At 45.4% G+C, this 15,876-nt stretch overlaps 1 protein-coding gene across 1 annotated transcript; it reads left to right on the top strand.

Annotated features, from left to right (window-relative positions):
* Positions 1 to 872: 872 nt before the first annotated feature.
* Positions 873 to 15,814, top strand: crlf3 (cytokine receptor-like factor 3). The gene is made up of 9 exons (XM_035525457.2): positions 873 to 983; positions 4,800 to 4,927; positions 8,423 to 8,630; positions 9,066 to 9,153; positions 9,655 to 9,832; positions 9,921 to 10,143; positions 10,574 to 10,718; positions 14,254 to 14,366; positions 14,467 to 15,814. The coding sequence occupies exons 2-9, from the start codon at positions 4,811 to 4,813 to the stop codon at positions 14,733 to 14,735; spliced, it is 1,341 nt and encodes a 446-aa protein (XP_035381350.1). The 5' UTR covers positions 873 to 983; positions 4,800 to 4,810; the 3' UTR covers positions 14,736 to 15,814.
* The last annotated feature ends 62 nt before the right edge of the window (positions 15,815 to 15,876 follow it).

The raw sequence follows: 15,876 nt of genomic DNA, 5'->3' as shown, positions 1-15,876 counted from the left end.
TTCTGTCAAACAGCACGGTAAGTTTAGTTTCTAACATTATAAAACAGAACAACAGAAAACTGCAAACGAGTGATCGATGTTTGAGTTCATATTTACTGATTTGCTTTTTGTTCTTGATGCTCAAGGTTCGACTTACTCGGATCTATAATTTACATATAGACTACTTGTTACATTTTATCTAATTTAGTAATAGATAATTATCCTTCTTAGGTCCCGTTGTCTAAAGAGGGCGCTGACTAATTTCGAAGCGGAACTCTCATAGACAAGGTTGCACTTTATAATTTATAGTGTGACAAACGTCCTAATAGAGATTAGAGTCAGACATGATTTTTTTACTCCGACAGACCATTAGACCTGCACAAAATATGATTAAATTAAATATGACTAGTGATCATATGATCATTACATTAAATATAATTAGTGAAGGCATTTGATCAATAAAGTACCAATCATAACAACAGTAAGTCATTATGATTATGTAGTTCAAATAACTTCTTCCGTTCACTGAGTAAGAAATATTCAGTGAATGTCAGAGCATATGGGACTTTGATTTTGGAGAATTACAAATATTATGACGCAGAACACGTTCCCGTAATTAGGATCTTAAATGACCCCGACTGCCCCTCGTCCCCCGCTTCGATCCCGATTTTGCCCGTAAACGTTTTCAAAAAGCATCCTCTAATTTTTAAAAGCACTGTCTTATTTCTATTTAAAACCTGTTTTGGGTCAGTATCGAGAAGTACAGCACGCCCTACTATTGCTTCTCAAACCGAAGGGCGGGACGTCAGGGCAAGAGGCAAGATTACTCTTCTGATTGGCTAGAAATAAAAGAGGCGAGGCTTAAGTGCACTGACACTGGTCCTGATTGGCTGCCGGATCGCTATCAGAGAGAAACGTTTGCTTCGAGATGTTACTTTTGTCGAAGCCTCAATGGAGGAGCGAAAGTACTGAAGTGAGCATGACAAGAGGATAACTTCTGAAAGGTAACACAACGCTCCTGTTCGTCGTTGTTTATGCATTAACATTAGGAAAAAGGTTATTTTAAAAAGTTTTTAATGTTGTTTGTTTGCCAAAATCGGAAATACGGTGAATCATGTCTGAATAGCCACGAGGAATGATTTTTTTAAAAAAGAAAAAATGATGAAATGAGGAATTTGTTGTTGTCTTCGAAAAACACAGTTTCGCGTACTACTGACCTCCACTAGACAAGGTCCAGAGTGTTTAAAGAGTAATAAACTCTACCGTAGCCACTGATCACTCTGTTCTTCGGCCTTGGTACCTTTCGTGGTTTGGGGGAAATTCTCTTTTGGTCTCTTTCAGGCGAGTATGAGCATGTTCGGTATTGTGCAAGAGGTGGCACCGAGTATTTGGCCCGATATTGTAAATAACAACAGGCAGGTACGGTGGGAAAAAATACCCCCAAAACATAATAGCTGTGTACAAGAACTAATTGAGTAACTGTCACGGCTTATACGGGATTAGATCATTAATTTACACAGGGATGACCTACAGGCTAGTGAATATTTCATTTTGGTTTGTATGCCTTGGGTTTTGACTAACAATACTGTCATCCGCACCAATGATGGCGGGCATGAAGATACTACGCATTTAAACAAACAAACAAACAAAAAACAGTTTAAACTAAAGATCCCAGCATCACTGTTTGATAGTGGATGGCTGCTCTAAATCTGGATCACCAACCATCGGGCCTCTGAAAGACCCCAGCTGGTGTGCAGAAGTGCCTCTATCGGACCAGCACTGGAGAAAGTAATTGCTTGTGTCTTGATGCTTCTTTCTGCCGCCGGGCTGTGCAGAGATTGTGGCAGTGCTTGCGCAGGGCACCACTCCCTCCTGCTGAAGCACACGTGCTTTCCTTGCTCCTGAGTTCATGCTTCATGTTCCACCAGGGATCCATCTGGTACTGCAGCTCCTGTGAAATGCTGACTGACCCTGACCACATCTCACTGTACCAGCATCACACACAAACGTTGGTCTGAGACGGTGTCATTACAAAAATCGGGGCGGCTGAGAAGCCTTCCGGCTTCTGGCTTCCTGCTGTGAGCGGTGACTCCCTGTAAGATCATTGCCCTCGCCGGCTGCTACAGGGAGCCTGAAATGCATGGGCCATGTCAACGGAACTTGTTCACGTGGCGAATGCTGCCACCCCTCCCTGCACAAAGCACCTTTACACACTGATCCCCACCGTGTGTCTACACGCATAGCCTGGTTTTGGGGGAGGGGGGGGCTCTCCTCTGTGGCAGCTCACTGCTCAGGCACCATGGAAACATGGCAGCAGGAGAGATGAAGCATAGTTCATGTGTGTGAGAGGAAAGCGCTTGCACCCAAGGGACTGGGGACTGGGTTTGGACCTGTTGGCCTGTCTCACCTGCAGTGTTTTATTTGTTTTAAGTGGATCCTGATCGGTCATTTCCCTTCGTTCTGTGTTTGGTGGAGTAGTCCACTTGTTTTAAGCCACAGCTTCATCCTAGTTTTATTTTCTTTATATTATTTTCGTTATAATGGTGTCAGGAATTGGCTTCATTGAAAAAAAAAAAAGGTGGGTTTTTTTTGGCTGTTTATATCTTTCTGGTAAATTATGAAACACATGATAAGCTTAGAATTGTCCCCTTTATTCAACCTTGTCAGCTGATTTTTACAGGATCTAATTTAGAACAATGGCCCGGCAAATTACAGGGAGGCTGGGTTGTAGCACATGAGAGCATAATGCATATGTTAATATAAATTAAAGTTCTTGGTTGCTATTAGGGTAACGCAGTGTGCGTTTGCCTGAAATGGTGGAATAAGAGCATGGCTGAGAGACGTTAAGGCAGAACTGGCGTTCCAAAGGTAACGGTGAAGTCCAGCTTGGGTCGAAGCCATAACTGTAACAGCTTTCGCCATGCTCTCTTCAGGGGCAACTGTAGGCAGCCACTGATGACTTTTCTCTAGTTGTGCTATGATTCACCTCGCCCACCCCCACAATCGCGGTACAAAGCTCATGGATTGGGTTATCAGGGAGCACGTACTGTCATACTGATGTGTCCAAAAAATGCTGCACTTGTTTGTGTAAACACAGCTAACAGTCCAATAAGATTTGGATATAGTATTGGCAAATTTAACTGTAAAAGTAAGAAACATAATGTCTTAAGGGTATGGCCTTGTATGCCTTGTTTTGGCTTTGTTTTGAGCTGGTACTGCCGTAAAAAATGAACATTTAATGTGGAAAATTTAGCTTGTCTCTAACATTGGTCGCTGAGATTAATTTTAGGATTTTAGATACGGATGTTGGATCAATTAAATGTTTTGAAAAGAAGCTGAGGTGTGCAGACCTGGTGAGTGAGCCGAGGCATGGGAGGCAGGCGTATATCAGGCCAGTACAGATGGGTACTATGGGATTTGTAGTGAGGTGTGCCACATCTTGCTTGTGAAATTTGGTTTTACAGGCTGTAAATCCAAGTGGAGCTGTAAAGCAGTTACTGGAAGTAGCTGTGTTTGTGGATGAGGGGAGCATCGGAAGGTTGGGGAAATGCACTGTAAAGGTGGAATGGCAGAGGTGTTGGTTGTTTCAGATATATGTATGGTCTCAGTCACTGGGGAGGCCAGTATGGATCTGCCGCTTTGGGAAACGCTTGGTGGTGTAGTAGGTAAAATCCATGTGGAACAGTTGGCACTGAGCATGCATTAACGGTAAAGCCAGTGTGGCTTTAGTCTTTGGGCATCCATATGGGGCAGGCCAGTATGGATTTTACGGGAAGTGATTGTCAGCAGTGCAGTGAGTAAACAGAGGGAGGTTAAAACTGTGTCTGCTGTTGGTGTATTGGATGTTACTGCATATAAAAGAGGCACATTAACGGTGTCAGTGGGGCTGGTTGTGGCCTTGGTCAGAAGGGAGGCCTCTCTGGGTTTATAGCGTAAAAGCTTGGAGGGTGGGGATTGGATGCCAGATCTCAGTGTTGAGTCTTCTGGAGATATTGTGGAGATATCGTGGGTTTAATCCAGATTAAGACAGGTGCCTACCCAAGGACCCCTGTGAAGGTCTAGCGATGTTCTAGTTTCTAGTATGAAGTATGTACGCTGGGCCCTGTTTGAAACTCTAATGGTTTCATACAGGATATTTTACATGCTGTGTGTAATTAATTACACCTGCTTAACTCTGGTGTTGACCATATTGGACTAAAGACTAATGTAATTGTAATGTACATTTTGCATTCATGTAAATTTTGGTAATTTGTCAAATGCTCTTATCTAAGGTTTGCAAAAAAAATTCACAAACTGTTGAAGTAATAAAGTGTACATAGAGGATCTGAAAGTACTTCTCAAAGGGCAAGTCAAGTTTGACTGGAGGCAAGTGACATTTTAGGGTGCAAAAACCTGTAGTGTAGCTTCAATGTATCTCTTCCCTTCTTCCAACCAACATCTCAGAGCAAGAGATTACCTGTTCTCTAATCCCCATTTCCTATCACAAACTATACTCAGAGCATACGTAATAACTTTTAATACAGACTATGTAATAAACAGTTAAGATTACATTTACAGCATTTAGCTGACGCTTTTGTCCAAAGCGATTTTAAAATTGACTGAATACAGATAGAGCAATTGAGGGTTAAGGGCCTTGCTCAGGGGCCCAACAGTGGCAACTTGGCGACAGAGCTTGACTGGCAACCCTCTGATTATTAGTCAGGTACCTTATCCTCTGAGCTACCACTGCCATCATTTCAGCAGTCTTAACATGCAGTGTGTGACCCCTCCTGAAAGCTGTGGCATGTGACATTGTGTGAAGTAAGTGTGTGTGTGTTCAGGTGTGGCGAAGATGTCGGTGGAGACTGAATCTTTGCTACAGGAGGTGAAGGAGAACATCGAGGCAGCACAGAACTACAGGAGTGAACTACAACAGAGACTACAGGGCCTCAGCCAAGCCCGCAAACAGGTACCACACACACACACACACACACACACACACACACACAATGACTTACTCTAACAGCATATGCACATACACAGGGTCTCACACTTACAGCACTTTTAGTCCCCATGAACGTGTGTGTGTGTGTAGTAGCATGTGGAGCTGCAGGTGGGAGGGTAAATGGTGTCTTCAGGCTTGGCAGACAACACGACAGAGTGGCATGGTAAGGTGGGTGGGAGGGTGTGTGTGTGTGCGCGCGCGGGTGCGGTTAGGGGGTGGGTGGGTGGCTGGGTGTGGCTAGGGGTGGGTGTGTGGGTGTGGATGGGTGGCTAGGGGTGTGTGTGGGTGGCTGGGGGGGGTGTGTGGCTAGGGGTGGGTGTGTGGCTAAGGGTGGGTGTGTGTGGGGCTAGGGGTGGATGGGGGTGTGTGTGTGTGGTGCTGTGCGTGTGGGGGGGCTAGGGGTGGGTGGGTGTGTGGCTGTGGGTGTGTGTGGCTAGGGGTGGGTGTGGGTGGGTGGGTGTGGGTGGCTGTGGGTGGGTGTGGCTAGGGGTGGGTGTGGCTAGGGGTGGGTGTGGGTGTGTGGCTAGGGGTGGGGGGTGTGGCTAGGGGTGGGGGGGCTAGGGGTGGGGGGGGGCTAGGGGTGTGTGTGTGTGTGTGTGTGTGTGGTGCTGTGTGTGTGGGGGGGGCTAGGGGTGGGTGGGTGGGTGTGTGGCTAGGGGTGGAGGTGTGTGTGTGTGGCTAGGGGTGGGGGTGTGGCTAGGGGTGGGGGTGGGTGTGTGTGGGGCTAGGGGTGGATGGGGGTGTGTGTGTGTGTGGTGCTGTGTGGGGGGGGCTAGGGGTGGGGGGTGTGGCTAGGGGTGTGTGTGTGTGTGTGTGTGTGTGTGTGTGTGTGTGTGTGTGTGGCTCGGGGTGTGTGTGTGGGTATGGCTAGGGGTGTGGGTGTAGCTAGGGGTGTGTGTGTGTGTGGGTGGGGCAAGGGGTGTGTGTGTGTGTGTGTGTGTGTGGCTAGGGGTGTGTGTGGGGATGTGTGGATGCGGGTGTGTGTGGGGATGTGTGGATGTGGGTGTGTGTATGAGCGGTGTGTGGGTGGGGGTCACAGGCTGTGACTCAGCCAGACGGTTCTTTCCTCAGCACTGTCTTCCCGTCTGCCTGCCAAACACCCCTCCCCCAGCCCAGTGCTGCTGCGACTCGCTGTCTGTAAACAATGCTGATATTTCCTGCTGCAGATAAACAAAGCTACAGCTGCCTCACGCTCGTTCACTCTCTCTTGCACTCTCTCTTTCTCGCTTGTTTGCTCTCTCTCTCTCTCTCTCTCTCTCTCTCTCTCTCTCTCTCTCTCTCTCTCTCCCTCTCTCCCCCCAGCACGGCTGCCTGAGATCACATCTTGCACTCACAGCAACCAACCCAGCAAACTCATCACAGATCGATCAGCCACATCCTCCCAACACCACTCACCCGAGCCTTAAGCATAAAGTGTTGAATATCCCTGTCAGAATGATAGCTGTTTTTGTAAAAGAAAAAATAAGTGTTTTGATATAACTAAATATGAACAGTGCTCATATGGTGCCCTAAGCCAGTGGATTGGTGGAGCTGGGTCATGTGATGCACTTCCTGATCCACTTCCTCCATAACTGCTCCAGGTTCCCCAATAGCCAGGCTTGAAGAGGGGCAATCGAGGCCCGGGGTGTCATGTTTGCACACACACACATACACGGGAGACATGGCATTGGAGTTTGTGTGAGAGACCTGTCACGACTCATGGCTGTGGGTCTGGGCCTATGTTTGTGCGTGCGTGCGTGTGAGAGAGAAGGAGGAATAGCATGTGGGAGTGGGTCAGTGTGTGTTAAATGTTTAGACACTCATAGAGCCCAGGCCTCCTGTGTGTATGGAGGCACCCCACCCACACTGTGGTAGACATCACAGTATTGTCAGTGGTGACAATATTTGAGAGGTCCGATCAAGACAACAATTACAGTAATCTTGCTGCCAAATGGAGCTTAAACAAAGTTTTAAACAATCCCAGAACATTTTTCTAGTGGTATGACAAACGGTCTGCTCTGTTTTGTGTATAATCAGTTTGTGCTCTAGCAGGTCTATCACTGTTGTTTTAGGCTGTCTTTCCGCTTCCTGCACAGTACCGCGTTGCGTCTCTTCCCCCACCCCCCATGCTAATGATTGCCACCGCATTTGAGACGCTGACATCTGTCTTCAAGCTCGTCCTACAGTAGCATGTGTGTCCCTGAGGCACGACGGAATAACTCTGGAACGAGATCTTCCTCATTCCAAAAATACTCCACCGTGTCAAAAACAACACTGAGACATCCTTTACCTTTTAAGTCCATGTTTAGCTGGTGTGTGACTGGGTGCGCTACCCTTTAGCTAATTTAACTCATGAGACAGCAGGCATGATTGATTCCCTTTTCAATTTCTAAATAAAGCATCATATTTTTATTTTATAGGTAGATTTGGCCCAGTGTTTTTCGGAGTTAAAACATTTGAACCTCATTAATTTGTGATTGAGTATGATCTTGGGTAGCGGTTTTTACAACTGCTAGAAGCAGAAGCGGTGTTTGTTTTTTTCACGTTTTAAAACCACTAGGCTTCCTGTCTGAGTTCCTTCATCGTGGAGAATGTGTGAGGTGGGCAAGGCTGAAATTTGAAGAGCCACGATGCTTTCTTACTCGTGTTCCTTTTCAGTCACAGGCGTACCATCTTACAATGACTGCCTCACACCAACTTTTTTGATGAAACGCCACCAGTGGCCAATTAAAAAACATTCCATTTCCAGTTAGAGATATTTATGCTGCTTTTTGAGACATGACATACATGGGATGCCTACTTTGCATTGTTGAAACAGGAAGAGAGATTGTGTGTGTGTGTGTGTGTGCGTGAGTGTGTGTAGTGATATTTTGAGTGACTTAACTTTCCATGTGTGATGTGAGGTGTCTTTACACTGAGCGATCACTTTAGTTCCAGCTACACTGTGGCTGTGCTGAATAGGCCGTCACACGTTAAAGTTATAATCTTCCACTGCTGGGACTGCTATTGTACTGTGAAGTTGGTTTCAGTTTCCTGAATGAACTGTAGTCCTGTACCTTGTGCACACTGTGTCAACGTTTGTTTCGCTCTTTGATGAGTGCCTTGGGTTTGGCCAAAGGTTAGGTGTACCTGAAGACTTTTAATGTACTTTTATATTGTAAATGCACTGCAAACACTTAAGAAAATGGATCATGCTGATGTATCTGAAAAAATGAATAAGCTGTAGAGTTAGTAAGAGTGTGTGTGTGTGTGTGTGTGTATAAAGTATATAAGGCCAGTTGAAACATGGCACAGCACATAGAGAACAGACCATTATCACGTTATCGTCCACATGTGAGTGTACAGAACTGGCAGGAAAAGGACTGCTAGCGTATGGGTGCAGCCGTAGAGTAGCAACTCGGTGTACGTAAGAAGATTTGGTCTCATTAGTGTCCTCTAACTTCGAGGTGTGTGTGCGTGCCCACTTGCTTTGTGCTGCAGGTGCGGGGCAGCTCCTCTCACACACGTGAGGCTTTGCACCGGCACTTCCAGGAGCTGCAGACGAGCCTGAGCCGTGTGCTGGGCGAGCGGCTGAACTCCCTTCTGCAGGAGGTGGATGCCATTGAGCGGGAGAGTGTGAGCCCTCTGGATGACTGCCAGAAGCTGATCGAACACGGCATCAGCGCAGCTGACGAGCTGCTCCGCGAGGGTGAGCTGCCCTCCACAGCAGCCCTACAAATGACTCATTTAGTTTATTAACCACTTCAATCACAGCAAATGGTAGCTACACAGTTCCTGCACACTGTCTGGAGAGTCTTTCATAGTAACTCTGCACCTCAGAGCAACACGCCATCAAGAAATAATTGCTCAAATGAATAAAGCAGAAAATCTATCACTCAACCAATTAGACAAACCATTTCTGACCTGTTGTAGTGGTGTAACAGAGGAGATGTGAGCGATACTTCATTAATATCAGGCTACAGAGTAGGCGTAGTATGACTTGGACTTGTAAACCCTCCACACAGGCTTGGCTTCATGTGAGTTTGTTAGTGTAGAAGTGTGTGCCTGTGTGTATATAGACGTGTGTGGAGATGTGAGCGTCTGTGTGCTAGTGTGTGAGTGTTCCTTTGCTCTGTACCTGCAGGAGAGGCTGCGATTCGCTGTGGCATCAGTGACCGTGAGGAGAAGCTATGTCACTTTGCTAAGAAAGCCCTGCACATTCAGCTGGACAGGTGAGAAAGCACCAGCCAATCAGCTCTCAGCAGGCTCCTGCTGGGGCAGAGCAGACAGTAGTCCACAGCTACAGCTGTCTTAGCCTTCCAGGGGCCCAAGAGCCTGGCTGTCCAAGCTAGTGCTGTTTCAGTACATTTTGATGCTTGCATCCTGAAAGCAAATCCAGAGCCCCCACTGATTAGCAGAACCTCTAGTGCCTAACAGAGGAGATCAGCTGTGCAGCAGCAGGTAATCCTGTCAAAAACTGGGACTGTGAGCATTGGGGTCAGCTGAGGGGAGCACACCCTTCCAGCCTGAAGCGGCTGTGCTGATGTCCGCTGTGCCATAGGCCTGTTTTTAACACTCTGGCCTACAGAAGGTGAACAACTTCAGAGATCAGAAATAAACTGCCGTATGATTACAGGTCAGCTGCCTGCCGCACCATTGCCCGTTATAAGAATAGTATGCATAGAATGTGTGTGTGTGTGTGTGTGTGTGTGTGTGTGCCCGTGCGCATCCAGCCTCCCCGAGGTGCCTGCGCTGGTCGATGTGCCATGTGTGTCTGCACAGCTGGACAACTCTCTGTTGCGGGTGATGCAGGAGCATGTGGGTCGCCATGGCAACGTGTCTTCCCACCCGCCTGTGCAAGTTGAGGAGCTGGTGGAGAGACCAGGTAGCATTCTGGTGCGTTGGTGCAAGGTAAGTGACACACACACACACACCCCCACACTTACCTCTACACACAGAGACACACACACACACACACACACTATCTGTGTGTGTGCAGGTGGATGAAGACTTCACTCCTCAGGAGTATCGGCTGCAGTACCGACGGAATAACGCTGCCCAGTATGAGGACGCATATGTTGGAAAGGACTGCGAGTTCCTGGTACTGCACCTGGACCCGCAGACAGATTACCTGTTCCGTGTGTGTGCACGTGGGGAGGGGCGCACCGAGTGGAGCCCTTGGAGCATCCCCCAGACGGGCTACACAACGCTCACACCTCACGGTACCCCCCCCCCCCCACACACACACACACACCCAGGCAGACTACACAAACCTTACACCACACAAGCATGCACACATCCCCCCCAGGCAGACTACACCACTCTTGCACATTATGGCACGCATGCACACGCATGTCAGGCAGGCAGGTTACACCACCCCCACACCTTATGGCACAACACACAAACACACACCCTTGCACTCACATATAAATAACCAGGACAGGTCACAAAACCTCATGGCACAGCATGCATATACAGACTAATTGAAGTATAATTTATTTATAAAGCTTCTAAAAGAACGCACCTGGCGGGTTCAACTGCTGTACTGTACTGGACTAACAGATACACTAGCTAACAATCGCATACAATAGGATGGTGTAAAGTAAGTGTGTGTGTGTGTGTGTGTGTGTGTGTGTGTGTGTGTGTGTGTAGAGTGGTGTCCAGGTGTAGATGGCTACATCCTGAGCAGCAGAAAGAACATTGCCATGCGTAGTGACTCCTCCCAGGGCTATGGGCGGAGCTGTGTTCTCTATTCCAGCTCCCCCACCTACTTCTGCGGACAGACCCTCACCTTCAGGTATGGTTCACTACTATTACCCAGATGAACATCATCAGAGGTGGCAAAAATGCACAATTCCCTTACTCAAGTAAAAGTACAAATACTCTGGTAAAAATACTCTGGTAAAAGTTTACAAGTACATGCTCTTAAAGTGAGAATGAAAACATATTTCTTTTAAAAAGCTTTTCTAAATAATATTTTAGTGTTCTTTGACTGTTAAATAGATGTACCCAACACTCGACATAAATAATGGTATATACTAAATCTATATCTGCATACAGATCGCAGAGTTTCAATTATTACATTTTTTATTGTAGACCAAAAAATTGATAATCACAGGTGATCTGTAGAACGGTACACATATGTGCTTTAAAGGATCATATGCCCTCACAGTGTGGTTTCACATTAAATTGGGTTTTGATTGGCTAACAACTTGGTGCTTGTGTAGATGTTGCCATATCTTCTATTGGTACATTTTACAATAATAAATGAATAAAGCGAGGCAGAGCGTAATGTGCTGAGCCGAGCTTTGTTTAATAAAGGTTTGCCTATAACTGATATTGCTAAAGCAGTCCAAAGCTTAAGAGCATAAACTTAATGAAATTAAACCAGATAAAACAAAGACATGAACAGACTAAACAGGAAGAACAGAGAACAAAGTACAGGCCATCAAACCCAGATGGTAACCGAAACTAAAGTCCAGGTAGGAAAAGGGGATACACACATCATCAGGCAAGGCAGACACTAAACCAAAACCACATGATGCTTAGAGCCATGGGGACCATGACAACTGAGTAATGAGTCTGGTTTTAAAAAGTAATGAGTAGAAAGTACTGATTTTTCTTATGAAATTTGGTGCGTAAAACTAAAATGTATGAAGTGACAGGAATTTTTAGAGATATTTTTAAAAAGGTAAGTAACTTGCTTACTTCCCACGTCTAAATACTACCTGCTACTTCAGCTAAACTCACTACCGTCTGAATGTGGCATTTCCCAAAATGCTTCTTTTCCTGCTGAACGTTGGTGGCGAGACACCTATTTTAGGAAGCTCCTGCAATAATTCAATAATTCACACACAAAGGTGTGTGTTAACAACACCCACATAGAGCTGGGGAAAAAAACACCCATTCCCAGAGAACTGTGGGAAAAAAGAACGCTGAAGGACAGGGCTGCAAAAAAAAGCTCATCAGACTGTGATGTCACTGATGGAAGTGTGCATCAACAGGCTAATGACCAGGTCCTTTAAGCAACTGAATTCCGACAATTTGATTTGGGTAAAATTAATTTGCCAATAACTGATGAGTGAAAAGAAAAGAGAAATGTAAGAATCCGCGAGGGGTGTGATTGCAACGCTGGAATAAAGGTGAGAACCTGGTACAAACTGCTATACATAACCACTCTCCTATAACTAGAGCATGTTGAGCGGGTAGCGGCAACTGCTACAGATGCCGTCCAGGTGCTGCATGCATCTCATGAGCGTGTGAAGAGGTGGTGGATGCGAACTGCAGTCTGTACTCACTATTTTGCTAAATATTTATGGGCCAAATCATGACAATACAGAACTGTGTTCTAGACCAACAGCTGGATGAATCTATGACTTAAATGCCCCTTTTTAATTGCAGTTTTTCTGAAGGCTTTCACATTTAACTCAAACCTGTGCAGAAAACAATCCTGCTGGCAGAGAATACTTCCGTTCACAAATCCCTATTGATTTTTAATTTTTTTTTTTTAATGTATGGTTTATGTATGTTTGCATCACCTTATTTTTGCAGTATCATAAGTATCATGACATCATTTATATCAGATAATTGCCTGAACCTTCTCCCTGGGACTGGCAGATATAGAGATGCAACACAGCATTTGGAGGCTTAACTCGGCATAAACCCTTTTGTACCTTTTTGCACCAAGAAATGGAGTTTTCCCTTTGAGACTAATGATAAACCTAGTACATCTGTATCTTTGTACCTTGGGAAACTTTTAAGGCCTATAAAAGAGGTGGTGTTATTCCCAGGTGTGACAGAGGAGTTGTAGTACAGCAGAATTTGAAAATCATACCTGCTGTGGCACAGAACATCCCTTTATTATAGTAAACAAAAAACTGAAGCTTGTAAGCTTTTATCAGGGATTACAAACCTGTAGAGCCAGTAAACAGCGTTTCTGCAAAACCAAACCAAACGGAGGACTGGCTTTTCCGAAGTGTGAGGGGGAAAAATTGCTTTTTGCCTAGGGAATGCTTCCAGTTGTTCTGAGTGGCTGAAGATTGAAAGAGAAGATTGCCTGCCACTCTCCACCAAAGCAATACTCTTCTGTCTTCTACAGATATTAATAGATCTCTGCACAGGGAGACATTTGTGTAATTTATGACCCAGTTTGAAACTAGAACAGTTAAAGGTACACCTTACCTTAGAGAGAATGTCCTTATTCCCTACCGAACCCTTCATTTTCATCTTCAAACCTGGATGGCATATTTGCCATGTGGAAAAACATACAGTTGGTAACTTTTACTCAAAGGGAACATTTTTGCTTCTTTTCAGTATTTAACAGAGAAATATAACATGCCTCCAAAACGCAGTCGGATATCTGCAGGTCGGAGACACGCCGGTTTATATATTATATAAACCGTTGAGTGTTTGTTTTATAAACTTCCTCCTTAGGAGACTAAGAAGGCGTTGGCAGGGGAAGTGAATATGCAAATATCCCATAATGTCTTGAATCCATTCATACTTGCTCTGTCAATGCTAGACACCGTCTAATCCAGTTTAAAGTCTCACATCGACTGCAGGATTCTAAAGCAAAATTCTATACACGTTTTCATTTGCGTGACCTCCATCATCGAATGAAAACATGCTTTTGCTTTGCTGTGCACTGGATGTAGTTGTCAGACATGCTAGAGGTGCATTTGGAGTCTTTTTTCACATTTGGAATATCAGAAACTCCTTCAATTAAAGTCAGCTCAGGTCATTTGCTATGGTCTAATGGTTACCAAAATGACTATGGAAGTTATGGAAAAAGGTACCTTCATTTAGAGGGTGAATTTTATTTATATACATCATATTGGTTCCCACATCCTCTGCATGTACCCTCTTGGAATGCTGCTACTACACAAGCAACCCCAGTACAACAATCTCCTCTTTTGTCCATGAGTGTCTTAACTTGGCTACTGGAACAAATATTTCATCAGATTGCCGTGGTCCTAGTCTGATGCATCTGAGGCAGACCTTGTTGAGCCGGGTGACGTCTGAGCCAGTGTGACTCTCTCGTTTCGAACTCTCTATTGGTGAGGTAGGCAGGTAATGTTAAGGACGTTGCCTGCAGGACCACACTGGAGCTGCTCTGGTCTGAATTTGAAACCTCAACCTCTAGTACCAAAGTCAGTGGTGTAATCCACTGAGCTATATAAAGTTTTATTGGTTTGTGGGTTTACCCAACACACTCATCTATATCCAGCAATTACGCGCTTAAGAAAGTTTTGGCTTGGTGACTCTAACTGACTGCATGATGCTGAATCACCAATAAGCGCAGGGGTTTTACTGTGCGTGTGCGTGTGTTGCAGAATTTCTGCAGCTGGCCAGATGCACAGGCATGACAGCGTGGGGGTGTGTGCAGATAATCAGGCTGGAGTGGAGTCTTTGCAGAGGGACCAGGCCGTCTGCATCTCTACAAACGGTATGAATCACAGGCCATTCCACTGTGAAACCTTAACTGCTGTGCAATCACGGGGCATTCCACTCCGAGATCTTAACCGATGCATGCCGGTTCCCCACAGGTGCCGTATTTGTTAATGGCAAAGAGATGACCAACCAGTTGCCGGCTGTCACTGTTGGCTCGGCCGTCACGTTTGACATGGAGATGGTCAGCCTGTTTTCTGTTAGCAGCAACAACAACCCCACCGATGGGGGTACCTTCAAGCTGAGAGTAACGATTGGTTCAGGGAACAGGGAGGTGGTGTTCGACTGGCTGCTAGATCAGGCTGTGGACAGCCTCTTCTTTGGCTGTTCTTTTGAGCACCCTGGCTGGAAGGTGCTAGTGTTCTGAACCTGCTGCAGCACTCCTGCGAGGATTAAAGTCCTGTCCACCGGACCCACTGCCAAACTATAACAGCACACTCGCGTTACACCCACACTCATCATTTTTGGTGTCAGCTGTCCCCTGTGAACTCTGACAATGTTTACAGCATTTCTTTCTACTTTGAATCAGGATCCCCTCACATAGTTAACAGTTCGTTACACATTCTGAGAATTGCGAGACAATGGCCACTTTGCTAAACTCTCAAACCTTTTTGATTGTACATCTGTATGATTTGGTGCACAGCGTTTCCACAAAAGGTCTGTTCTTTTTATGCTTAGTTTTTGTTTTGCCAGGAAAAGGGCAACCTGTTGCACCTGCAGGTCTGACTGCAGAAACATGTTCTTGGTTGTCCTCATACAAGATGTAGAGGGAAACAGATCAAAGGCAAGAGAGATTCACTTCACTCTTTTGCTTGTTTTTTTCTTTGCGTTTCAAGAGATTGTTACCCTGATGTAAAATGGCTTTCATTCATACAAACACTTTACATTTGTAAAATGGCCCAAAAATTACTAGTGTGGCTAGTTTAATTTTTGGGAGACAAAATGTCAAATAAATTGGCGTGTGAGGATTAATACATCAGTTCCAATACATACAGGTTCGACACCTTGCTGGAATGTTGGCATCAGGTTTTCACCAGTTATGGTGACTGATTTTGGCAACTCTGTCCTTGAATATGCAGATTGGTGTTAGTGGTACTAACTGCAAAATCTAGGAGCTTTTAGTTGAACTCTGCTTATGATGTGCAGTTAACTTTACCTGCTGATGCGCTGTAGTTAAACAGGGGTCAGTATGGGATTAAAGAAATCAGAGGCCTTGGAACACTCAGTACCTTAAGAAGCAGGAATGACCTTGTCCAGAGAGGCTTTAAAAAGGTACTTGGAAAAGCACATTATACCTGTGAAGAGCAGTCTGTGTGTGAACATGGCTGTAAAATTGTGATGGCTAAATGCAAGTTTTACCTCATTTTTTTTTGTGCCTTTCGAATACACCTGTAAAGATGCACGTAAACATTTTTGCCACATAATAATAAATACCTATAGTAAACATTGCTTTGTTAATACCTGTCCGCATGCTAAAACCGTTAACTTCATTCATGGACAATGACTGG

The sequence above is a fragment of the Electrophorus electricus genome, chromosome 3 (genome assembly GCF_041902795.1).
Source record: "Electrophorus electricus isolate QZ-2024a chromosome 3, ASM4190279v1, whole genome shotgun sequence".
Taxonomy (NCBI): Eukaryota; Metazoa; Chordata; class Actinopteri; order Gymnotiformes; family Gymnotidae; genus Electrophorus; species Electrophorus electricus.
The sequence above is the reverse complement of the archived record's forward strand: the minus strand, read 5'-3'. Positions and strand labels throughout refer to the sequence as shown.